The 24,823-nt window shown below is 48.6% G+C and overlaps 1 protein-coding gene and 1 pseudogene across 1 annotated transcript; one reads left to right on the forward strand and one right to left on the reverse strand.

Annotated features, from left to right (window-relative positions):
• Positions 1-2,374: 2,374 nt before the first annotated feature.
• Positions 2,375-7,846, reverse strand: LOC129630668 (histone H2B type 1-K-like; annotated as a pseudogene).
• A 15,150-nt stretch (positions 7,847-22,996) lies between these two features.
• On the forward strand, positions 22,997-24,391 carry IRGC (immunity related GTPase cinema). The gene has a single exon (XM_055553478.1). It carries the CDS (start codon positions 22,997-22,999, stop codon positions 24,389-24,391), a length of 1,395 nt encoding a protein of 464 aa, XP_055409453.1.
• Positions 24,392-24,823: the final 432 nt, after the last annotated feature.

Below are 24,823 nucleotides of genomic sequence, written 5' to 3' on the forward strand. Positions count from 1 at the left end.
AACCCTATGGACTACAGTCCTCCAGGCTCCTCCGTTCGTGGGATTCTCCAGGCCAGAATACTGGAGTGGGTTGCCATTTCCTCCTCCAGGGGATCCTCCCGACCCAGGGATCAAACCCTCATCTCTTATCTCTACCTGCCTTGACAGGTGGTTTCTTTACCACTAGCGCTACCTGGGAAGCCAGACTATTTCACTTTCAAATTTCTCACAAGTGCTTAATTAACTGGCTACTCTGGCATATTTACATTTTTATATAAATACGTCACATCCTGTCATACTAATCATATAGGGCTGTGAGGAGCTTAGGAAATAATTGGGAAACTGGTTGGAGGGATGTATGAAGCCGAATGGCCTCCAGGTGTCATAATTTTTATTAATATTGAATACAAGTGAAAGAACACCTGTAACACATGAGTAACATACAAAGATTAAGGAAAGGAACGGTCGTGACCAGTTCCAGATAAAGGCTCAGAACACTGCCGGTAAGTTTTCCTGGAGGGCACGGATGGACTTGAGGGCGCCATTCCCTCCGAGGTTGGCCGCTCTGTGTTCCCCTTTCCACGTGACAGAGTCTTTTAGGAAGGCGACCCCGCGAGGCTGGAGGGAGTTTCCGGGCAATCTGTTGCATTGGAGGAACTCCGGGAGTCTGGAGACAGCGACGCGGCGCTGGTGCCAGTGGCGACTTGCGTGCGCCAGGCGCGCGCTCGCGGGGCGCATCCTCATGTCCTCGTCCCTACCCTCGTCTCCGCAGGCGGCCGGAACCTGAGCGTGCGCGGCTGCGGCACCCGCGACCTGTGCCAGGAAGAGGGTTTCCCGGCGCTCCCGGGCCACCGGCTGGCCGGCCCGCCCGTCTGCAACGCCAGGCAACGCGCCATCCTGGACCCCAAGTGCCACTCGGGCGCGGCGCTTGGCCTCCGCCTCGCCCTGCCGGTGCTGACCGTCGCGCTGGGCACCGCGACCCTCTCCTGAGCCAGCCCGCCTGCACCCCCGACCCCCTCCTTGAAGCCTCCCTGCTTGTTCTGCCAGATGGTGCCCCTCTACTAGGGCATTTCTAGGGGTTTGGAAGCTTCCGGTGAGAAAGTGCAAAAAAGCAGGGGTGAGCCTCCTCCCTCAGACTAAGAGATTCCCCAAAGCTAGTCCTCTTTCTTCACGCTGGGACCCCAGAGGCTGTGCTTCTTCCCTCGGACTAGGGCTTCCTCAAGTCTGGTCCTCTTTCCTCACCATGGGCCTCAAAGGCTATGCCTCCTTCCTCAGAGTAGGCTGTTTTTCCTCCTCGGATGAGAGATGCTTCCATGGTTACACATTCTCCTTCCTACTGGGGGGCCCAAAGACTAAATAAACATCCTTCCTCAAACTAGGAGGTTCCCAATACCAGGCTATTCCCTCAGACTGTATCTCTTCTCACAAACATTAGAGAACAGCTCCTCCTTCTCTTTCCCTCTTCAGGGTCTAGTAAAGTCCTGGCAGCCAACCTGGGGCTTGAGGACAAAATACACCCCCTCCTCAGGCTTTCAGGGCAGCACATTCCACCCCCACCATGGGCCCTCTTCAGTCGCAGCACAGTCTCTCAGCTGTGCTGTTGTTCAGTTGCTAAGTTGTGTCCAATTCTTTGCAACTCCATGGACTTCAGCACGCCAGGCTCCCCTGTCCACCATCTCCCAGAGTTTGCTTAAATCCCTTCCAATAAACATTCAGAGTTGATTTCCTTTAGGACTGACTGGTTTGATCCTAGCTGTCACCAAAACTGAATGAATCGCATTGCACAGTGCCTAGTGGTTTGAACCTCCTTTTGCTGACACTGCAGCCTCAAGTGGGCCTCCCGATGTCTCTATACCCTGGGGATTCCGATGGCAAGGTCTGGGAGCCTTGAGATCATATGCTCAATGTGGAGTGAGCATCATTTTAGAGCAAGCTTTGGATCCAAAGGACGGAGCAGAGAGGTATAATAAAATCGAGGAGCTCACCGCAGGCAGAATGCCAGGAACATTTGCTTGCAGCTGAAAGTAATAGAAAGTCCAACGAGAAGAACTGAAACGATTCATTTAACAAAAATGTATTGATCACAATACTATATACATCAAGCACAGTTGTAGACACGGGGGACACTGAGTAAACAAAATCTCTTGCTCTCAGGAAGTTTACGTTTTTATGGGAGAGGAAGATAATAAACCTCTCATTTGGGTTTCCCTGGTGGCTCAGATGGTAAAGAATCCACCTGCAAGACAGGAGACCCGGATTCGATCCCTGGGTCGGGAAGATCGCCTGGAGAAGAAAATCTCAACCCACTCCAGTATTCTTGCCTGAAAAATCCCATGGACAGAGGATCCTGGTGGTCTACAGTCCATGGGGTCACAAAGACCAAGTGACTAACACTTCACTTCATGATATTCCAGACCGTAATGAGTAATCTGGAGAACACAGTTTGGAAAAAGAAGTGGGGATGCTGCCAAAGGGGTGCACTTTCTAAAAAATTGCATTTATATTTTATATTTATTATTGATTTGGCCATGCAGGGTCTTAGTGGCGGCGCACAGGATCTTCAGTCTTCCTTGGAACACACAGGTTCTTTTCGTTGCAGCATATTAACTCATAGTTGCAGCATTTGGGATCTAGTTCCCTGACTAGGGAACCCAGGTCCCCTGCAATGGGAGCTCGAAATCTTAGCCACTGAACCACCAGGGAAGTTCTGGGATGCACTTTTATGCAGGGAGGATTTAGAGCATCATCTGAATAAAGACCTGAAAGGGGCTGACAGAGAGGGCCATGCAGAGGTCTGGAGAGCGAGTGGGAGGCATTCCAGGTAGAAAGAACGGCAAACAAAGGTGCTAGAGTAGGAGCAGTTGTGGTTCAGTTGCCAAGTTGTGTCCGACTCTGCGACCCCATGGACTGCAGCACGCCAGGCCCCCCTGTCCCTCACCATCTCCCAGAGTGTGCCCAAGTTCATGTCCATTGAATCTGTGATGCCATCCAACCATCTCATCCTCTGTCACCCCCTTCTTCTCCTGCCCTCAGTCTTTCCCAGCATCAGGGTGTTTTTCCAATGAGTCGGCTCTTCGCATCAGGTGGCCAAAGTATTGGAGCTTCAGCTTCAGCATCAGTCCTTCCAATGAGTATTCAGGGTTGATTTCCTTTAGGACTGACTGGTTTGATCTCCTTGCTGTCCAAGGGATTCTCAAGAGCAGTAAGGAATACCTAATATAATACAACATAACAGAAAGAATGGAGATGGAGATATGCAGGGGCCATTAATTCAGCAGTTCCTAGAAGTCACTAGGGACCTACCTTGCTGCCCTCCTGTCCTCAGCATGTTGGTGTTTGCACAATGGTGGCCAGAGCTCCATCATCATTTCCTCGTACAACCACATCCAAAGCTGGAAGAAGGGGCTTCCCATCTCTGTCTTGTCAGAAACCCCATCATCAAGCAGACTCTGTCATGTCCCATCAGCCGATCTGTGGCAAGGTGATGGATTATCTCGACTGACTTTGCCTAATCAAGATTCAAGGGCTTCCCAGGTGGTTCAGTGATAAAGAATCCTCCTGCCAACACAGGAGACCTGGGTTCGATCCCTGGGTCAGGAAGATCCCCTGGAGAAGGAAATGGCAACCCACTCCAGTATTCTTGCCTAGGAAATCCCATGGACAGAGGAATCTGGCGGGCTAGAATCCATGGGGTCACAAAGAGTTGGACATAACTTAGCTTGAATGACAACAATCTCTAAATTGACAGAGGCAAATAAATGATTGAAAGATATAAAAAGTCATCGGAAGGCTCTTCACCCCCTTCACCCCACTACACTCATTTCCTCTTTCCCTCTGGCTCCTACCCTGTCTCCTTCATACCCTCCTCTTCCTCATTCTAACCCTCTCACTGAATTTCCCCTTTTCTCTGGCTCTCCAGCTGCCACTTCCTGTCTTGACACATAGTTTCTCCTAGAGTTGACAAGGCTTTGGGATTTCCTGGTAAATGCTACATTATACCCTTAAATAGCTAAGGGGAAACAAAAATTAAAAATTAATAAGAAAACCTTGCCAAATTCCGGTAAATATTGGAGCTACACTATCCACTTTAAATCCCACATAGAACCTGTAGACAGGATGCTTAAAAAATCTGGTAGGAGCCAACAAAAGGTGAAAATTCTTACCCAAATCAGTTCTCCCCCATCTCCATCTGTAGTGTCCAGTTGAGAGAAGAATATAAAATTTCACAATGTCTCTTCCTTTCCAGATCCAGACCTCTTCCTCTCCCAGAGATAACCACTGTCTTTCTTTCTTTCCTTCCTTCCCCCCACCCCTTTTGCCACAGAACATGTGGGAATCTGCCTGCAATGCAGGAGACGCTGGTTCGATTCCTGGACAATCCCCTGGAGAAGGAAATGGCAACCCACTCCAGTATTCTTGCCTGGAGAATTCCATGGACTGTATAGTCCATGGGGTCGCAAAGAGTTGGACATGGCTGGGCAACTTTCACGTTCAAGGCAGTCTGAGCCACCAGGGAAGCCCTAAATCCCAGGCCTGGTGGGCTACAGTCCGTGGGGTTGAAAGAGTCAGACGTGACTTAGTGACTAAACCACCACCACCATGTGGGATTTAGGGCTTCCCTGGTGGCTTAGACAGTAAAGAATCTGCCTGCAATGCAGGAGACTTGGTTTCGATCCCTGGATCGGGAAGGTCTCCTGGAGGAGAAAAATGGGAACCCACTCCAGTAGTCTTGCCTGGGGAATCCCATGGACAGAGGAGCCTGGTGGGCTACAGTCCATGGGGGTCACAAAGAGTCAGACACGACTGAGGTACTAAGAACGCACAAACATGTGGGATTTTAGTTCCCTGACCAGGGGTTGAACCCACACCCTCTGCAGTGAAAGCACAGATTCTTTTATTATTATTATTATTAATTGGTTTATTTTTGGCTGTGCTCAGTCTTTATTGCTGCTCATGGGCTTTCTCTAGTTGCGGTGCTCGGCTTCTCATTACGGTGGCTTCTCTTGTTGCAGAGCACAGGCTCCAGAGCGCCAGGGCTTCAGTGGTTGCGGTGCACGGGCTGAGCTGCTCTGTGGCATGTGCAATTTTCCCGTACCAGAGATTGACCCCGTGTCCCCTGCATCGGCAGGTGGATTCTTATCCACTGGAAAGTCCATTCTTTTCCACTGGAAAGTCCCTGATATAAATTTTTTTAAGGCCCTTTCTTATTTTTTAATTTTAAATTTATTTATTTTAATTGGAGGCTAATTACTTTACAATATCGTATTGGTTCTGCCACACATCAACATGAATCCGCCATGGGTGTACATGTGTTCCCCATCCTGAACCCCCCTCCCACCTCCCTCCCCGTACCATCCCTCCGGGTCATCCCAGTGCACCAGCCCCAAGCATCCTGTATCGAACCTGGACTGGTGATTAGTTTCTTATATGATATTATACATGTTTCAGTGTCATTCCCCCAAATCATCCCACCCTCTCCCTCTCCCTCTCCCACAGAGTCCAAAAGACTGTTCTATACATCTGTGTCTCTTTTGCTGTCTCGCATACAGGGTTATCGTTACCATCTTTCCAAATTCCGTATATATGCGTTAGTATACTGTATTGGTGTTTTTCTTTCTGGCTTACTTCACTCTGTATAATAGGCTCCAGTTTCATCCACCTCATTAGAACTGATTCAAATGTATTCTTTTTCATGGCTGAGTATTACTCCATTGTGTATATGTACAACAGCTTTCTTATCCATTCATCTGCTGATGGACATCTAGGTTGCTTCCATGTCCTGTAAGGCCCTTTCTTTTAAGCTAAAATATACCTGGGTGGTAGAGAAGAGCTATAGCCATTTGAGAAGATAAGCTGAACTTGTTCCAACTGTCCTTTTATAACTAGCGTGTTTTGTATTATCGTACCTGATTCATGGCAGAAATTTTAGAATGAAACTATTAAGGTCTCTGTATCTGTCTCTGCTTATGTGTGTCAATAAGTGTGTTATAGATGTGTGGTATTTTTTACCTTTGGATGGTATTACAAAAATTAATGTGTAAAAGAATTCTATTGAATTGGCTTAAAGAAAATAAAGTGCTTGCATAAATTAAGTATTCATAAAACTTTAGGAAATACAGTAGAACATCACCAAAATGCTTTTCAGGTTCATGTGATATGGGAAAATATTCAATATTAGAGCTACTTTGTTGGTTCAATTAAAATAGACATGTCTTCGAATTATAAATATGGAGTGTAATGAAAACATACAATTTTTATTCTACTTGGGTTTATTAGTCAAATAAGTTCAGGCCACAAAATCTGTCAGTAAGAAAAGTAAGTTGGTTTGAAGAAATTTTCACAAATAATCTAAATAGTTGTTGCTATTTAGTCGCTAGGTCATGTCCAACTCTCTTGGACACTCTCATAGACAGTAGCCTGCCAGGCTTCTCTGTCCATGGGATTTCCCAGGCAAGAATACTGGAGTGGGTTGCCATTCCCTCCTCCAAAAGTAAATAGATGTAAGCAGAATAAAAAGTTTTAAGGATAATTTTACAAATAGTTTCCCCATATCTTTTGGTAGCCTGGAAACCTTAGTTTTGCTAAGTTCAGTTAAGTGAAGTGAAAGTGAAGTCGTTCAGTCATATCCGACTCTTTGCGACCCCATGGACTGAAGCCTACCAGGCTCCTCCATCCACAGAATTTTCCAGGCAAGAGTACTGGAATGGGTTGCCATTTCCTTCTCCAGGGGATCTTCCCAACCCAGGGATCGAACCCAGGTCTCCCACATTGTAGGCAGATGCCTTACCATCTGAGCCACCAGGGAAGTCAAATTCAGTTAAATAATGAGTTAAGCCAAAATCATTGAATATCCAGATCATTTCCAAATAAGATAAAACACTGAAACACTAAATATTGAACATAGGTTTATCATTTTGGGCTTCCTTTAGACATTTGGGCTTATTGGTAAATACGTTTGATGCCATACTGAGAAAATGTTCCATGAGAAAGTATGTTTCTGGAAGTTATAAAAAGTATATCTAAATTTGCCAAGCCAGAGAATGCTAATTAGAAAAGAAAGTTCATAATTCTTTACTCTTTTATAGTCACTAAAAGTTGAGGTTTCTAAGGGTTTTTTGAAAGTTGCTCAGTCATGTCCAACTCTTTGCAACCCCATGGACTATACAGCCCATGGAGTTCTCCAGGCCAGAATACTGGAGTGGGTAGCCTTTCCCTTCTCCAGGGGATCTTCCCAACCCAGGGATCGAACCCAGGTCTCCCACGTTGCAGGCTGATTCTTTACCAGCTGAGCCACAAGGGAAGCCCTTCTAAGGGTAAAGTGAAGTGAAGTGAAGTTGCTCAGTCGTGTCCGACTCTTAGCGACCCCATGGACTACAGCCCACCAGGCCCTCCGTCCCTGGGATTTTCCAGGCAAGAGTACTGGAGTGGGGTGCCATTGCCTTCTCTGTTAACAGCGGCTGGGCATATTATATTTACTTGGAGCTGGTATACTTGGTGACAGCCTTAGTGCCCGCAGACATGGAGTGCTTGGCCAGCTCCCCAGGTAGCAGCAAGCGCATGGCGGTCTGGATCTCCCTGGATGTTATAGTCCAGCACTTGTTGTCATGCGCCAGGCGCCACGCCTCGCCAGCGATACGCTCGAAAATGTCGTTGGAAGAAGAGAAATGACGAAGGAGTTCATGATTCCCATGGCCTTGGACGAGATGCCGGTGTCCAGATGGACTTGCTTCAGCACCTTGTACACGTACACGGAGTAGCTCTCCTTGCGGCTGCGCTTGTGCTTCTTGCCGTCCTTCTTCTGGGCCTTGGTCACAGCTTTTTTAGAGCCCTTTTTAGGGGCAGGAGCAGACTTAGCCGGTTCAGGCATGTCTATACTGACAACACCCAACAACACAGAAAGATCTAAGGGTAAAGAATTCTAATTAATATATGCAATTAAAGCTACTGGAAATGATAAGGGAAATGACTCAGTATGCAAGAAAAGTAAGATATGGGTTTGTTGTTATTGTTATTGTTAGAAAGGGTATGAGAGGACTTCCCTAGTGGCCCAGTGGTTAAGAATCCACCTGCCAATGCAGGGGACATGGGTTCTATCCCTGGTCTGGGGAGATCCCACATGCTGAGGAGCAACCAGGCCTGTGAACCACAACGAGCACCCTAGGGCCTGTGCTCTGCAACTAGAGAAGCCACTGCGATGAGAAGCCTGAGCACCGCAGCTCGAGAGCAGCCCCCGTTCTCCACAACTAGAGAAGGCCCGTGTGCAGCAACGAAGACCCAGTGCAGCCAAAAAAAATAAATAAAATACAAAAGTGTACAAGGTGTGGAGATGCATTTTTGTTGAGGGAAATGAAAGTGATTTTGTCTTAAAATAAAGCTGGTTGTTTTGGAAAGGGAAAGAAATGAAAATGAACACAGGAATCTGAAGATTTGTGGAAAAGGAATCTGGGAAAGAAATCTTATGGTGTGATCAAGCTGGATAAGATTGAAAAAAAGTTTGTTATGAAAGTTTTTTTTTTAAATAAGCTTCAATATCAATGGTGTACTTATGTGTAAAATTGGAACTTAACCTTCTTTCTTCTGCTAAAATGACAGCTTCTTGGAGTATGGGTCTGCTTCTGAGAGGGGCTTGTTAAAGGTTTCCCTTTTTTAAAAAAAATTTTAATTGAAGGAAAATTTCTTTACAATGTTGTGTTGGTTTCTGCTGTACAAAAATGTGAATCAGTTTCCCTTACTTTTTAAGTAATATGCCTAAAAAGCAAAGATTCTGTGTTTTATTAAAATTATTTCCTGGGCTTCATGTCATCTTAATCGGATCTTTGATTACTTAAGGAAAACAGAGACTCCTTAATATTTAAAGAGCTAAGTTTTGCTCAGAACTATGAAACTTCCTACATTTACCTTAGAAATCTTTTTGTCACTTTGGTAAAGTAGATAATTATCATTTCATGATAGTCTGTGACCCAATTTAGTCAAGTGTCTAAAATCTTTTGATATTTTTGCCAAACTTCCCCAAAACCAAATTCTAAAGAAAGTCTTTTTGATCTAAAGTAACTCTGGGGATTTCCAGAGGGCCTCTGGAACATTGCAAAAAAATTGTTCTCTTTATGGAAAATAGAATTTTAAATTAACTAGGCTTCTTTGGTATGTTAAATGACATGAGAAGCAATGTCAAGTAAGTGATGATAAATGTCCTTAAGTTATATTGCATGGGTGAATATCATTAATATGTGTTCTAGAAACTGTATAAAACCCTAACATTCTGATATGTTCTGGCATAATGTTTTCAGTTGTAATTCTAGTTACCGTCTTAAAATGCGTGTCACAGAAACAATGGCATTTTCTTGTCAATTGCATTGTACTAAACTCTCATCAGATATCTAGCCATTGCCATTTTTAAGCCTTTGTCATTGATAGACATTCTTTTATCCTCATGCTTTCACAAAAGCATTCCTGTGGAAGTATTTCATATTCAAAGAGATTCAAGGAAAGGGCTTTTCACAAGTACAGGTTTCTGATAGCTTGAAGATCATCAAACTGAACTAGGTAAGAATTTCCAGAGCTAAAGGAAAAACTGGATTCAAGAACAAGTGTTAATCAGATAGGATCAAATGAACTGAGAGGATTATAATTTTTAAATCACTTTTCATTTGAAACCATACTGTTCCTTAGTGTTTTTTTTTTTTCAAGTTTAAGGAAGTCTTTTGTCTTTGGCTCAGCTTCCCAGGTGGCGCGAGTGGTAAAGACCCCGCTTGCCAAGGCAGGAGAATCAGGAGATGTGGGTTCAATCCCTAGGTCAGGAAGATCCCCTGGAGGAGGGCTTGGCAACCCATTCCAGTATTCTTGCCTGGCAAAAATCCCATGGAGAGGAGCCTGGCAGGCTATAGTCCATGAGGGTCACAAAGAGTCGGACACAACTGAGAGACTAACATATACATTTTTGCCTTAAGCTATCATGACATATAGCAACTTGGCAAAGTATAACTTTGTAAACAAAAATGAAACATTTACTTTCTCTTTCTACTTGATCTTTCCAGAATTTGGAAATCCTAGCACATTATTCTCGTGGCAATATAGTTAGCTATTTACATAAGTTCAATAAAAATCTGTCCTCCCTGGCACTTCCTTGGTGGTCCAACGGTTAAGACTCTGTGCTTCCACTGAAGAAGGCATGAGTTCGATCCCTTGTCGGGAAACTAAAATCCCACATACCACGCAGCAACCCACTCCCTCCCCCCAAAAAAACTATTCTCCTAGTAACAGGATAATTAGAAACACTGGATGTATTACCAAGTTGTTGACCGGAATATTGTAGTCAAGAGAGATATGCATAGGCTTAAGTATGACCAGACAGCTTTAAGGAGTGACTTTAACTTTGGTATGACTTCCTGGCCTTGAGAGTTCTTTTTAAGCATTTAATCTGAGACTCCCTATAAAAATTTCCAACAAAGCAGTCTTAAAAAGAGCTTATTAATATGTAGTCAATCACTGCTCTTGCTGTATTTGTGTCAACAATTGGGCAACATTTCATGCAAATAAATTTATTTTGACTGTGTGTGGGTTTGGGGGTCTTGTTTGTTTGTGTGTATGTGTGTGGCTTGTGAGATCTTAGTTCCCCAACCAGGGATTGAACCTGGGGCCCCAGCAGTGAAAGCGCTTAGTCCTAACCACTGGAATGCCAGGGGATTCCCTGTGTATCTTTGATAAAAATGAGGGCAACTGTAGAGAGAGAAATTATGTTTGCACCTTTGTATATATTCTAATCTTGTCAACAATTTCTGAGGTTTTATTATATACCTATAAACTGAACTGGATGTTGGAAATTCTTCTTCGTGTGTACGTGTGTGTGTGGTCAGCATCTTTGCAACCCCATGCACTGTGGCCCGGCAGGTTCTTCTGTCTATGGGATCCTCCAGGCAAGAATACCAGAGTGGGTTGCCATGCCCTCCTCTAGGGAATCTTCAAAACCCAGGGATCAAACCCTCATCTCGTGCATCTCCTGCCTTGGCAGGCGGATTCTTTACCAATGTACCACCTGGGAAGCCCCTAAACTCTGCTAGTTTCCACAGATATCTGGCTATTAATCCCCAAACTAATGTTTCAATCAGTAGGAACAAAGGATCCACTGCCCTTGGATCTCCTTGGTAGGGACTACACCAGGTCTTCCTCATTACCTGGATGGCAGCCAAACTTCAGGCACAGGAAACTTGGCCACACATTTCACAGCTGAAATGGCCCTGCCTGGCATCTGATCCCGTGAAAATGCTAGAGACCTCCGAATCAAATTGACTGGGAAGAGATGTAGCTGACACTGCGGTGGACTGCTTCATCCCAAGATGCCAGATAAAGACTTTGTACTTGAGCTAAACATAAAACTCTTTCTTTCTTCTTGCCTTTCTTTCCTTTACTCTGTCACAGGTCTGGAAAGATAACACCATCACCCATTTCTCCCAGGCCATCGCTATAACCTTTCAGACTGTGCCGGATTTGTCATCCAAAACTCTGATCTGGTGAAGAAAGTCAGAAAGAGGAAAACAAATATCCTATATTCACGCATATATGTGGAATCTAGAAAAATGGGAGAGACGAACTTATTTGCAGGGCAGGAATAGAGATGCAGATGGAGAGGGAATGGACATGTGGACCTAGAGGGAAAAGGGGAGGGTGGGATGAATTGGGGGAGGAGGATTGACATATATACACTATCATGTGAAAAATAGCTAGCTAGTGGGAGGCTGCGGTGTAGCCCAGGGAGCCAGCTCAGGGCTCTGTGATGACCTGGAGGGGTGGGAGGGAGGCTCAGGAGGAAAGGAATGTATGTTTACATACAGCTGAATGATTGTTGTGCAACAGAAACCAACATAACATTGTAAAGCATTGGCGATGGAAGGCAAAGTCCTAACTGCTGGACTGCCAGGGAAGTCCCTTTGGGTTACCCATCCTTCCTGAGAGAGAGGATTAACTAAAATAAACCTGATGAGAGCCAAGCATGACCTGCCCCCATCCCTGCCCATTAGCAAAAGGCTCCAGAATGTCCTTCACCTTCAGATATCTATCTCACTTCACCCCTGGAGTAGTGACATTCTTCTAAAGTCTTCATAGAAAAAAATCATGTCAAAAGTTCAATTTGCAGTCAGGAGACACAATCAAAGAGAGAGTCCAACGCAGTAGTTAAGAGTATGGACTCTGATACCAGTTTGTCTAGGCTAGAAGTCCAGCTTAGCCAGTTACTAGTTTTATCACATTGGGTGAGCCCTTAGACCTCAGTTTTTCCATTGGTGAAATGGGGTGATCATGCTTCCTACTCAAGAGTTGAAGTGAGGGTTGAAAGAGTTGATATGTGTACAGAAATCAGAAAAGCACATGTGGAAAGAGTTTCTTGTAAGTAACCAAGAACATTTACTACTATTACTTGGGACGGAGAATGTCCTTTGGCTCTAAAAATCCCTTTCTTGGGCTTCCCTGGTGGTCTAGTGGTTAAGAATCCACCCGCCAGTGCAGGGGACATGGATTCCATCCCTGGTCTGGGAAGATTGCACACGCCACAGAGCAACTAAGCCCGTGCGCCACAGCGACTGAAGCCACGGCAATGAGAAGCCCACACACCACAACGAGGAGTGTGGTGTGCACACCACGCCTGCTTGCGGCAACTAGAGAAAGCAGGCACAAAGCAGCGAAGACCCAGCATAGCCAAAAAATCAAATAAAAAATAAAATAGATAAATCTTTAAAAAAGAACGCACACTGTTTATTGGTGGTGGGATAGCATCACCAACTCAATGGACATAAACTTGGGCAAACTCCAGGAGGTAGTGAGGGACAGGGAGGCCTGGCGTGCTGCAGCCCGTGGGGTCGCAAAGAGTCGGACATGACTTAGCGACTGAACAACAACAACAACATACACTATTAAAAAAAATAAAGTCCCTTTCTTTCTGCTCCCCAACATGGCCTGTCTAGAGGATGCCTGCCCTGAGGTGTGAGTGTGGAGTGACCTGGGGTGGCAGGGAGGGGAGAGGAAGGAAGGAAGTGTTTCTGTGAGATCAGAGGTCTGTAGGGATGAGGCCAGGATATGATCCACCTGGGCTGAGCTGGAGCCCATGGCAGGTGGTCAGGAACTGCTCATAGAAGGAAACAATCATTGAATGACTCTAATCCTAGAGTCCTGAGAAGGCAATGGCACCCCACTCCAGTACTCTTGCCTGGAAAATCCCATGGGTGGAGGAACCTGGTAGGCTGCAGTCCATGGGGTCGCTAAGATTCCGACACGACTGAGCGACTTCACTTTCACTTTTCACTTTCATGCATTGGAGAAGGAAATGACAACCCACTCCAGTGTTCTTGCCTGAAGAATCCCAGGGACAGGGGAGCCTGGTGGGCTGTATGGGGTCACACAGAGTTGGACACGACTGAAGCAACTTAGCAGCAGCAGCAGCAGCAACCCTGGAGTTTGCAGGAAGAGAAAGGTACTTTGGGAGTGGGGTGGGGCTGACCTGGGCAGAAGCTTGAATTTTACTGTTCAGGTCTTTTTATTGTCAAGTCTTTTAATTTCCAGTTTTCTGTAACAGCATACATGTGGGTCCATGATTCAAGGTAAAAATCTTTACTATTAATTATTTAAGCTTACATAAGCAAACAAAATGTTTTAAATAATTTAAAAAATAAACAAAAAACAAAATCAACCTATAAAAACAAATAAAGAAATGGGTAGTGTTTCTCACGGCTCAGCTAAAAGGCAGAAAGAATTAACAAAACAGTTGAAATCTCCTGCGTCCCTTTCCCTGGCCTCTTGCCTTTCCTCTCTCCTCACCTGAGATAAATTCTGCCCCAAACACGATAGTGGCAGTTTTGCTACCTATGTCCATGCTTTGAGTTTTCTGAACCAAGCCTTTTCCTTTTTCATTTTCTCTTTTCTCCCCAGAGATTTTCCCCAGGGAAGCTCATCCCAGGAATCTCATGTTAACAATCTCAGATATCTCTTCCTGTTTTCATTTCCCAAACTCAGACAATCCTATACAGACATTCTGTTGATCGAAGCAAGTTACAAGGTCAGCTCAGACTCTGGAGAGGACAAAGACTCCCCCTCTTGTGGGGAAGAGTGGTGTGTGTGTAAGGAGATGGAGAGATGGTCAGCAGTCATAGTTGCAGGCGATCCACCAACCCCTCAATCCATCCCTTACACTTGCTGCCTTGTTCTTCTCTTTTCTTATTGCTATTGGACACTATCTTGCTTTTGTTTATTATCTATATCTTTCCAAAAATATAAGCTGCATGAGTGCAAAGGTCATCTGTGGGTTGTTCGCCCGTGTGTCAGTGCCCAGAACTCTGTCTAGATCCAGAAGGCAGAACAATACCTATCTGAATGAATGAATGAATCCTTGGGGGCTAGCTTCAGGTTTCCCCAGGATGATGGCAAATGGAGAGAAGGTGGGGCTTCCCTGGTAGCTCAGTGGTAAAGAATCCGCCTGCCAGTGCAGGAGACACGGGTTCAATCCCTGATACGAGAAGATCCCATATGACCTCGGAGCAACTGAGGCCATGTGCCACAGTTACTGAACCTGTGCTCTAGAGCCGGGGAGCCGCAACAACTGACCCTGCGGCTGCAACCACTGAAGCCCGAGCACCCTACAGCTCGGGCTCCCCAACAGAGAAGCCACCACAATGAGACCCGTCACCAACAGCCTTGGCCCACAGTCAGTGTCTATTGCACAAACTTCCTCCCTGCAGGAAGTACCGTCTGCGTCATCGCTGTGTTCCCGGACTAGCAGACGCAGAGCAAACACACAGGAAGCACTTTCATCGATTCTAAGATGCACCGTTCATCCCCCGCACCCACCCTGCATTTTAGTAATTCTGAGATCAGGAAGAGTCATAGAGGTTACACCTTACAGCCAGGCAGTCATTGTGAGGCAGCTGTCACTGACTGGGTGTGCATACGGAGATTCCCCCCTCCTCCCCCGCCCCGGATGGTTATCATTATTTTCACCGGAGAGCATTTTTTAAAATTTATTTTCTTACTGAAGTGTAGTTGATTTACAATGCTGTGTTAATTTCTGCTATATAGCAAAGTGATTCAGTTTACACATACGTATGCTTCCTTGGTGGCTCAGTGGTAAAGAATCTGCCTGCAATACAGGAGACCTGGGTTTGATCCCCGGGTTGGGAAGAGTCCCTGGGGAAGGAATGGCAACCCACTCCAGTATTCTTGCCTGGAGAATTCCATGGACAGAGGAGCCTGGCGGGCTACAGTCCGTGGGGTCTCAAAGAGTTGGACACGACTGAATGATTCACACACACACACACTTTTTTTTTTTAATATTTCTTTCTAATATGAGGTATCACAGGATATTGAATATAGTTTCCTCTGCTACCCAGCAGGACTTTGCTGTTTATCCATTCCACATATAATAACTTACATCTGCTGATTCCACACTGCCACTTCATCCCTCTCCCATCTGCCCCTCTGGGCAACCACAAGTCTTCTCTATGTCCATGAGTAGGTTTCTGTTTCATAAATAAGCTCATTTGTGTCACATTTTACTACTTTTAACATTTTTATTTATTTATTTATTTATTTATGGCTCTGCTGAGTCTTCACTGGTCTTCCCTGGTGGCTCAGATGGTCAAGAATCCACCTGCAATGCGGGAGACTCGGTTCGATCTCTGGGTCAGGAAGATCCCCTGGAGAAAGGAGTGGCAACCCACTCCAGCATTCTTGCCTGGAGAATTCCATGGATGGAGGAGACTGGAGGGCTACAGTTCACGGGGTCACAAAGAATCGGACACGACTGCGTGAGTAGCACTTGCACTGCCTCTTCACTGTTGCACGCGGGCTTTCTCTAGTTGTGGCGAGTGGGGGCTACTCTCTGGTTGCCGTGAGCAGGCTTCTCATTGAGGTGGCTTCTCTTATAGCAGAGCACAGGTTCTAGGGTACATGGGCTCAGTTTAGTTGTGGCTGTGTCATATTTTAGATTCCACATATAGGTGATAACATATGTCTTTCTCTTTTTGACTTATTTCACTTAGTATGATAATCATTAATTGCATCCATGTTGCTGCCAATGGCACTATTTCATTCTTTTTTATGGCTGAGTGGAATTCCATTGTATATATGTGCCACATCTTCTTTACCCATAATTGAGCTGCTTTTAATAGCCTCATGGCTGTGCCTGTTGGCATGGAGGACAGAAGATGTGTTGTGTGAAAAAGTGTGGACATCCACTGCTTGGAGCAAAAGTGACTCCACAGAGTCCGAGTCTGTGATTTTAGGCTCAGCTTAGCTAACATTTCTCTTGTATTTTCCTAGTTAGATGCACACACACGGATAGTATAAGATACAAACCTATATTTTCTAAGTAAGTCTACCAAGCGCTCTTGCATTTAATTTTATTTTCTGGGTTTTTTTGGCCACCTCATGTGATATTTTGGGATCTAAGTTCTCCAACAGGGATCAAACCCATACCTGCTCCAGTGGAAGTGCCATGGCTTAACCACTGGATCGCCAGGGAATTTCCTAAACATTTTAAGTGATAGTGAAATACATCATAATTTTATTGGCAGCACTTTTAAAATTTTGTTAATGGGATAGAAAACAGTGCATCTGACAACCATGGTACCTCAGATTGGATGAGCTGGGGAACCCACAGACGGAGAGGATGAATTGGTATGTTTGTCTCTATCTTTCTCTCTATTCCAGTCTCAGCTCCTGGGTGTTGTGTCTATCTTGGGATGACAGGTGGCAGAACAGAATTTTAGTCTGGGCTAAATGAGTTACTCCACCTGACAGGCTTCACACACCTTGTTGTTGTTTAGTCGCTAAGTCATGTCTGACTCTCTGCAACCCCATGGAGTGTAGCCCACCAGGCTCCTCTGTCCATGGGATTTCCCAGTAAGAATGCTGGAGTGGGTTGCCATTTCTTTCTCTGGGGGATCTTCCTGACCCTAGGATTGAACTTGCGTCTCCTGCATTGGCAGCCAGATATTTTTACCACTGAGCCACCAGGGAAGTCCATGCACACCTGGTGTATCAAAAATGTCCTGTAAGTGAGCATTTGGCTTTAGCATGTGAGCACGATAGTGCCCCCACCAGCCTGGGAGGTCTGTAGGAGCAGGGATGTGTGAGTCACATCTTGGGACCAGCACAGGGACTGGTGAGGTCTACACAAATGTTTGTGGGATGACCACACAGCTGAGTCAGTTACAAGACAAATGAGAGCTCTCTCTCAGCTCGGGGTCTTTGCCTAGGTTCTTTAGGGCTGGGATGCAACTTCCTAGCTGACCATCTGGCTCACTCCTACTCATCCTTCAGTTCTCAGCTCAGGCGCCTGTTCCTCCAGGAAGCCCTCCTTGACCCCTGAGCTAGTTCAGGTGGTCCCTTGGTGCTCCCACAGTCCTCTGGGCCACCCTCCCCATCCCAGTCTGGCCCACTCCAGGTCATCATTGCCTGGGGATGGATCTGACTCCCCCACTACATGGGCTTCCCTGGTGGCTCAGATGGTACAGAATCCGTCAGCAATACAGGAGACCCGGATTCAATCCCTGGGTTGGGAAGGTCCCGTGGAGGAAGAAATGGCAACCCACTCCAGTATTCTTGCATGGAGAATCCCATGGACAGAGGAGCCTGATTGGCTACAGTCCATGGGATCGCAAAGAGTCAGACACAACTGAGCAACTAACGCTCTAACTGCACTATGAATCAGTCCTGCGGGAACAGAGCCGGGGGCGGGGGGTGTTGGTCTTGTCTGTGTTCCCAGAATCTAGCCCAGGACAGGGCCTTGAAGAGGTGCTGAGTGTTTGATGAATGAAGACAGAGAGGAGGTTTGGCGTCCGCCAGACAGGCACAGGCACAGCCTCCCACGGGCTGGCACTCTCCGGAGCCAGGAGAAGCGCCCCTGGCAATGTGCCAGCCTGCATTAGACACATTTGCGCAGGCGTCCTGCATCCTGGTCTTGGTCCAGAGTTACCCTCAGCCGTGACCATCCCCCTCCTTTCCTCCAACCGGGAGCTCCCAAGGGCAGAGCCTGATGTATCTACTTTGGAGACCCTGGCTCGTGGCTGCTCACACAGCTTAGGAGCTGGAGCAGAATGAATGGACGTGGAGGGTTTCAGGGGCTGCCATCTGAATATGCTAGTGTGACTGGTCTCCTCTGGTCTGCTAGTCTGTGTGTGCCTGCGTGCGTGTGGCTTGCGAGGCTGTTCTAAGTCTGCCTGCTTTGGACTTGTCTGTAATGACTCTGTACTTGAGGCTCTGTGTCTTTCCTTTCCCTCCTGGGCCAGGCTTTGGGTCTGGATTTGCGGGGAGAAACCTTAGTTCGTGTGTGTGCTGTCTGGGAATGTCTGAGGATCTTTTTTCAACTCTTGGTCTCTGTGTTTGTGTCAGTCAGTTGAGGATGTGGATGAGTTTGTGTGCTGACCTGCATTTCTGTCTCGCCTGTGGTTTAAGAACTCGGTGTAGTCAGCAGAGTACCCTTTTCCCATTCTCAGTGTGGTCTTCAACTAGTCTCTTCCCTTTTTTTTTTTTTTTCTGGTGAGGGGGGAGTCCCCTCTCATTCCTTTCTGGGGCTCCACCTCTTCCTCAGCTGTTCTTTTGGAGGGTTCTTTCCAGAATTGAGCTTCAGATTGTCAGCAAAACCCTTTGAGTAGCCAGGGCCTCTGGCTGTGTGCGTGCTAAGTTGCTCAGTCATGTCCAACCCTTTGCAACCCCATGGACTATAGTCTGCCAGCCTTCTTTGTCCATAGGATTTCCCGGGCAAGAATACTGGAGTGGGTTGCCATGCCCTCCTCCAGGGGATCTTCCTGACTCAGGAATCGAACCTGCATCTCTTATGTCTCCTGCATTGGCAGGCAGGTTCTTTACCCCTAGTGCCACCTTGGAAGCAGGGGCCTCTGGGTAGTGGGGGCTTCTGGCTACATCCCAGGAAATGGGAGTAAGGGTGGGACACATGGCCTAGGCAGAGAAGGGGTTGGGAGGAGAGCCAGGGTGGAGACTGTCATAAAAGATTCCCTAGACTGGAAGGGAGGCTTGGAAGGTGCAGAGATGGGGGCTGGAATTGAGGAGAGCCAGAGATATCCCCCAGAAGGCTGGCGTTCTTGTGTCCTGGTCTCTAGACCTTTGGCTTCTTCCCTGTGCGCATCTGGGTCCACGCCTTGCTTTCCATCTCTGTGGTTCTGCATCTTTTTGCTCTGTCTGTAACTTGTGCCTCCGAGAGTATCTCTGGTGGTTTTCTGACTCAGTCTCTCATCCCTGAATTCTTGCCTGACTCTCCCTCTGTTTCCTCCTTAAGGAGTCTCTTTTCCATCCCAACTCTTTTTCTTTTTTTAAAATTTATTTTAAATTGGAGGATAATTGCTTTACAATGTTAGTTTCTGCTGTACAAGAATGTGAACCAACTACAAGTGTACATATATCCTCCCCTTCTTGAGCCTCCCTCCCACCACCCCCCTCAACTTTCTTTTCTCATTCACATCTCCCCCTGCTTCCATCTCCCTCTTTGTCATACTAAAAGATGCCATTTTATTTTTTTTAAGTTATTTTTATTTTTTGACCATGCTATGCAGCATGCAGGATCTTACTTCCCCGACCAGGAATTGAACCCACGACTTCTGCACTGGGACTGTGGAGTCTTAACCACTGGACAACCAGGGAAGCCCCCTCAATGCCATTTTAAATGGTTGTGAGGAAGCAGGGGAGGGAGACAGGAGAAAGGAGGAAAGTGTTATGAAGTCAGCACCCGAGCTGGGATTTGAAGGATGGGCTGAGGGTACACTGCTGTTAATGTTGTTCAGCCGCTCAGTCATGTCCGATTCTTTGAGACCCCATGAACTGCAGCGCTCCAGGCTCCCCTGTCCTTCACTATCTCCTGGAGTTTGCTCAAGTTCATGTCCGTTGAGTCAGTGATGCTATCTAGCCATCTCATCCTCTGCCGCCCTCTTCTCCTTTTGCCTTCAATCTTTCCCAGCATCAGAGGATGTTAAAATGCTAGGGAAGGAGGAAGCCCAAAAGGGAGCTTGGAAACCAGATACTGAATTGGGGTGTGGGTGCTGCCCCACTGCCCCATGGACCACCAGTCCCGGCCAGGAACAGGCCAAATTGCACGGGGCTCTCCCAGCTCAGCCAGAGCTGGCTGAGCTTAATCACCACCCACACAGAGCCTACACCACCCTTGGTGAGGTGGGTGAACGGGTAGACAGTGCAAAGGAGGGAGAGTGAATGACTTGTTTGGGAAACTAGAGTCCTGGGATGGAGGAGAAATAGAGGGTGGGATGGTGAGCAGGGCCAGATTCTCAGATGCCAGAGCTCGGATTGTGTGCTGGGGGTGATGGAGACCACGGGCGGGTTTTGAACAAGTCTTGGTGTCAGAAAGCTCTCTCTGGGTCCCTGGGCGGGTAGAGGGGGGCTAAGGGCCTGAGACTACCCAGTGATGGTCCCATGAACAGCTAGGGGCGGGGTCCCACAGGGGGGCTGGGATCCCGCCCCCTGACATCACCCTCACATTATTGCACCAGGGCTGGCTGACCAATAAGCTGTGGTTTGCTACTATAATGGGTCCTAGCAACAGGCCCTGATCCTGTGCTAACAGGAGAGGAGGCCCCACCAGCGGAGAGAGTGAAGGGGAGAGGGAGAGCCCACAGGGCAGGTGAGTCCCCCCAAGGGCAGCTCCCCTTGTCCAATCCCAGGCCCAGCTCCCTCAGCCCCTCGGTCCACCCCAGTGGCCACTGGCCCGTCCGCCCCTTGCACTGAGACCTATTCAAGGATTCCCCTTCTCCTCTACCCAGACCACGCTCTGAGATGGGTTAGGGGTCGGGACGCAGGAGGGACTGGGTTGAGCCCCAGGGTGAAATGCCCCCACCTGGGATGGGAGATTAGACCTGGCGGGAACAATGGAATAAGGACTGTCTTCCTGCAGAAGGTTGGGTGAGGATGGGGCCAGGTGCAGCTGAGGAGAGAGAGGGGAGGTAAAGACACGTGATTGAAGGGAGAGCAGCTCTTCAGAAGGACCTGGGTTGGAGCCCGGGCTGTGCCTCTGAGTGGGGACCTCTCATGTCTAGTCTGAACCTCAATCCATCTCCATCTGATGGGGACACTGATCCCTGACCTGAGCATCTCTCCCAGGGTTCTCTGAAGAGTCTTTAGTCAATGAGGAAGTGTATTTTAGAGGCGATAGACAAGGAGAGTGTGTGATCGGGAAGAGGGAGGGCCAGGGAAGCTCCCAGGTGAGGAGGAAGGATCTCAGGAGAGACCACCATGACAGGCTCATGGAGGAGGGAGGGGACTTAGCCTAGCCAGCCCTGCCAAGCAGGGCTGGGTGTTTAAGGAGACGCCCAGGGTGGGGGCACCCCTCCCATGCCTGGCTGAACCCAAGAATATCTTCAAAGGTGACCTAGAGACAGACAGGTGATGGGGCTCATGATGGTCACAGAAGCCCTGTGATGTGGGCAAGGTTATCTTCCACCATGCAGGTGCTACAGGAGGGCAGGGATGTCACACAGCCGGGAATATTAATAATGATGATAACAGTGATGCTGATAATGCAGACCACCTGCTCTGGGTCGGGCACTATTTTTTTTTTTTCCAGAGAAGTTTTTATTTGGGCCTTAAGCTTTTGAAAATAAAGTTTAGAGACATAGCGTATGAATACCACAGTAATACACATGAAATATTCTATCAGACCCTAAAAATTAACATAAACTTTCTCATAGTCAACAAAATAGTGGCTGGGTGCTGATTTCATTTGATAAGTTGGCTACAGCACTTTAATTATCATTTTACGTCTATCTAGGTGTAGCTGAAATTCAAAATGCACATCAAAGTAAAACTATTACAGCTCAATGCCAGGCTAACCGTACTTGGCCTCTGCGGTAAAATTCACAATGGGTTCTGTTGGACAGATATGGGTTGGGCACTATGTTAAGTGCTTTTTCTGGATGAACTCATTTCATTCTCAAAAGCTCTAGGAGGTGGTCTGCTATAAGGCTTGCAGATCGCTTTGATCTGTAAGATGAGGAAAGTGAGGCAGCGGTCAGGAACTTGCCCCGTCTCTTAGCTGGTGTGTGGTGGGGCCTGCCTGGATGGAATCCCAGGCAGTGTGTCTCCAGGGTCTGGGTCCCCTTGGCCATCACTTCTTGCTGCTTCTAATCACCGCAGAGGCAGCAGCGGAAGATCCACTGCTCCCTTTTCCTGGGCCCAGGAGCTGAGCTAAAGCCCCTTCCACTGCAGGCCTGGCTACATACACAAATTGCAGGGCCCAGTCGAAAGTGAAAATGCAGCACCCTTGCTTAGAATGTTTAGAATTTTAGTCAATGTCAAAAGAGCATTAAGGCAAGAGCTGGGTTTTGTTTTTTATTTATTTTAAAATTTTATTTATTTTAATTTATTTATCTGGCTGTGTCGGGTCAATTGGGCTCTCTAGAGGTGGCACGCAGCCTTTTGCCCAGCAGCATGCGGGATCTTAGTTTCCCAACCAGGGATCGAACCCCATCCCCTGCTTTGCAAGGTGGATTCTTAACCACTGGACCACCAGGGAAGTCCCAGGAGAGCTGGGCCTTTTAATGTGGGGCCCCATGTGATGGCATGGGTCTCAAGCTGCTCACAAAATGGTGGGAGTTCCTAGGGTTATCCCAAAGACTCCTCAGTGCCCTGGGAGGCAGGTCAGTCATTACACTCATTAAGCAAGAATCCAACAGGCTCAGAGAGGTGTGCTTCGTTTTGCCCTAGGTCACACAGCAGGTTAGTGTCAGAGATGGGATGGGAACCTGGGGCCACCGACTACAAAGCCCCCTCCCTACCTCCTGTCTAAAAGGTATCCCGGGTTTGTTTGTTTGTTTGTTTTTAAAGAAGGAGAGGGCTATGGGGCTCCAGAGAGACTTCCTTCATAGCCCTGGTGTGTCTCTCCCTGCCCCACGCCACGTTCCAGGAGGCCTGAACGGCTGGCTCCCTTCTGCTCTCCCCTCCGCAGACACTGAGGACCACGCGTCCGTCCGTGACTCTCCCCCACCCCCCCGCACCCTCTGACCCGCCAGTCACCATGGCTACTTCGAAGTTGCCAGCGGTGTCCGGGGAGGAGGAGACCACCATCCTCATGGCCAAGGAAGAGCTGGAGGCCCTGCGCACTGCCTTCGAGTCGGGCGACATCCCGCAGGCCGCTTCCCGCCTCCGGGAGCTGCTGGCCTCCTCGGACTGCACCCGGCTGGACGTGGGGGTCACAGGCGAATCGGGGGCCGGCAAGTCGTCCCTCATCAACGCCCTTCGCGGCCTGGGCGCCGAGGACCCCGACGCGGCCCTCACCGGCGTCGTGGAGACCACAATAGAGCCCTCGCCCTACCCGCACCTGCAGTTTCCAGACGTGACCCTGTGGGACCTGCCAGGGGCCGGCTCTCCCGGCTGCTCGGCCGACAAGTACCTGAAGCAGGTGGACTTCGGCCGCTATGATTTCTTCCTACTTGTCTCGCCCCGCCGCTGCGGCGCGGTGGAGACCCGCCTGGCCTCCGAGATCCTGCGCCAGGGCAAGAAGTTCTATTTCGTGCGCACCAAGGTGGACGAGGACCTGGCGGCCACGCGCATGCAGCGGCCGTCGGGCTTCAGCGAGGGGGCGGTCCTGCGCGAGATCCGCGAGCACTGCGTCGAGCGGCTGCGCGGGGCCGGCGTACACGACCCGCGCGTCTTCCTTGTGTCCAACCTCTCGCCCGCGCGCTACGACTTCCCGCTGCTCATGTCCACCTGGGAGCGCGATCTGCCCGCGCACCGGCGCCACGCCGGCCTGCTGTCGCTGCCGGACATCTCGCTGGAGGCCCTGCAGAAGAAGAAGGACATGCTCCAGGAGCAGGTGCTCAAGACGGCCCTGGTGTCCGGCGTCATCCAGGCCCTGCCCGTGCCCGGGCTGGCGGCCGCCTACGACGACGCGCTGCTCATCCGCTCGCTGCGCGGCTACCACCGCAGCTTCGGCCTGGACGACGACTCGCTGGCCAAGCTGGCCGAGCAGGTGGGCAAACAGGCGGGGGACCTGCGCTCCGTCATCCGCTCCCCGCTGGCCAACGAGGTCTCCCCTGAGACGGTCCTGCGGCTCTACTCCCAGTCGTCCGATGGTGCCATGAGGGTGGCCCGGGCCTTTGAGAAGGGTATCCCCGTGTTCGGGACGCTGGTGGCGGGGGGCATCAGCTTCGGCACCGTCTACACCATGCTCCAGGGCTGCCTAAACGAAATGGCCGAGGATGCCCAGCGCGTCCGCATCAAGGCTCTGGAGGAGGAGGACACTCAGCCCGATGTCAGCCTGGAGGCGGCTGGTGACAACGGAGTGGAGAAGCGGGGATCCGGGGAGGGGAGCATGGAGGAAGCCCCCCTCTCGACCCGCGGGAAGCTTGGCCTCCTCCTTAAGTACATTCTGGACAGCTGGAAGAAGCGAGACTTGGCCGAAGACAAATGAAAGTGCAGCCCTTATCCACTGCCTCACCCACAAACCAAGCCTTTTGAAAACCCACCAAACAATCAAAAAAGGCCTAATGTGGTGAAAATGAGAGATGCAGTTGCTGAGTGGGGACGGGGTGGGGCGGGCTAAGGGAGGCAGGTGGAGGGAGGCCCAGGGCCAAGTCCCTAACTGAGGATAGGAATTTATCTTGGGAGGCAGAGGTTCAAGGTGTGGATGAGGGTGGGGCAGGACTCTTTAAAAAAAAAAAAAGCCTCTCTCTCCCCTGATCCCCAAGTGGCCATGGCGGGTGGAGGGGGGGCGTTGGGGGCAACAGGACAACCTGGCCTGGAGCCAAGCCAGGAGCCCACTGTCAACATAGGTGGGTGGCTGAATGGGCCCTGGGGCCTGCATTCTCATGTCCCTTTCTGAGAACTCCAAAGGCCTGCTCTG

Source organism: Bubalus kerabau, chromosome 17 (assembly GCF_029407905.1).
Source record: "Bubalus kerabau isolate K-KA32 ecotype Philippines breed swamp buffalo chromosome 17, PCC_UOA_SB_1v2, whole genome shotgun sequence".
NCBI classification, from domain to species: domain Eukaryota; kingdom Metazoa; phylum Chordata; class Mammalia; order Artiodactyla; family Bovidae; genus Bubalus; species Bubalus kerabau.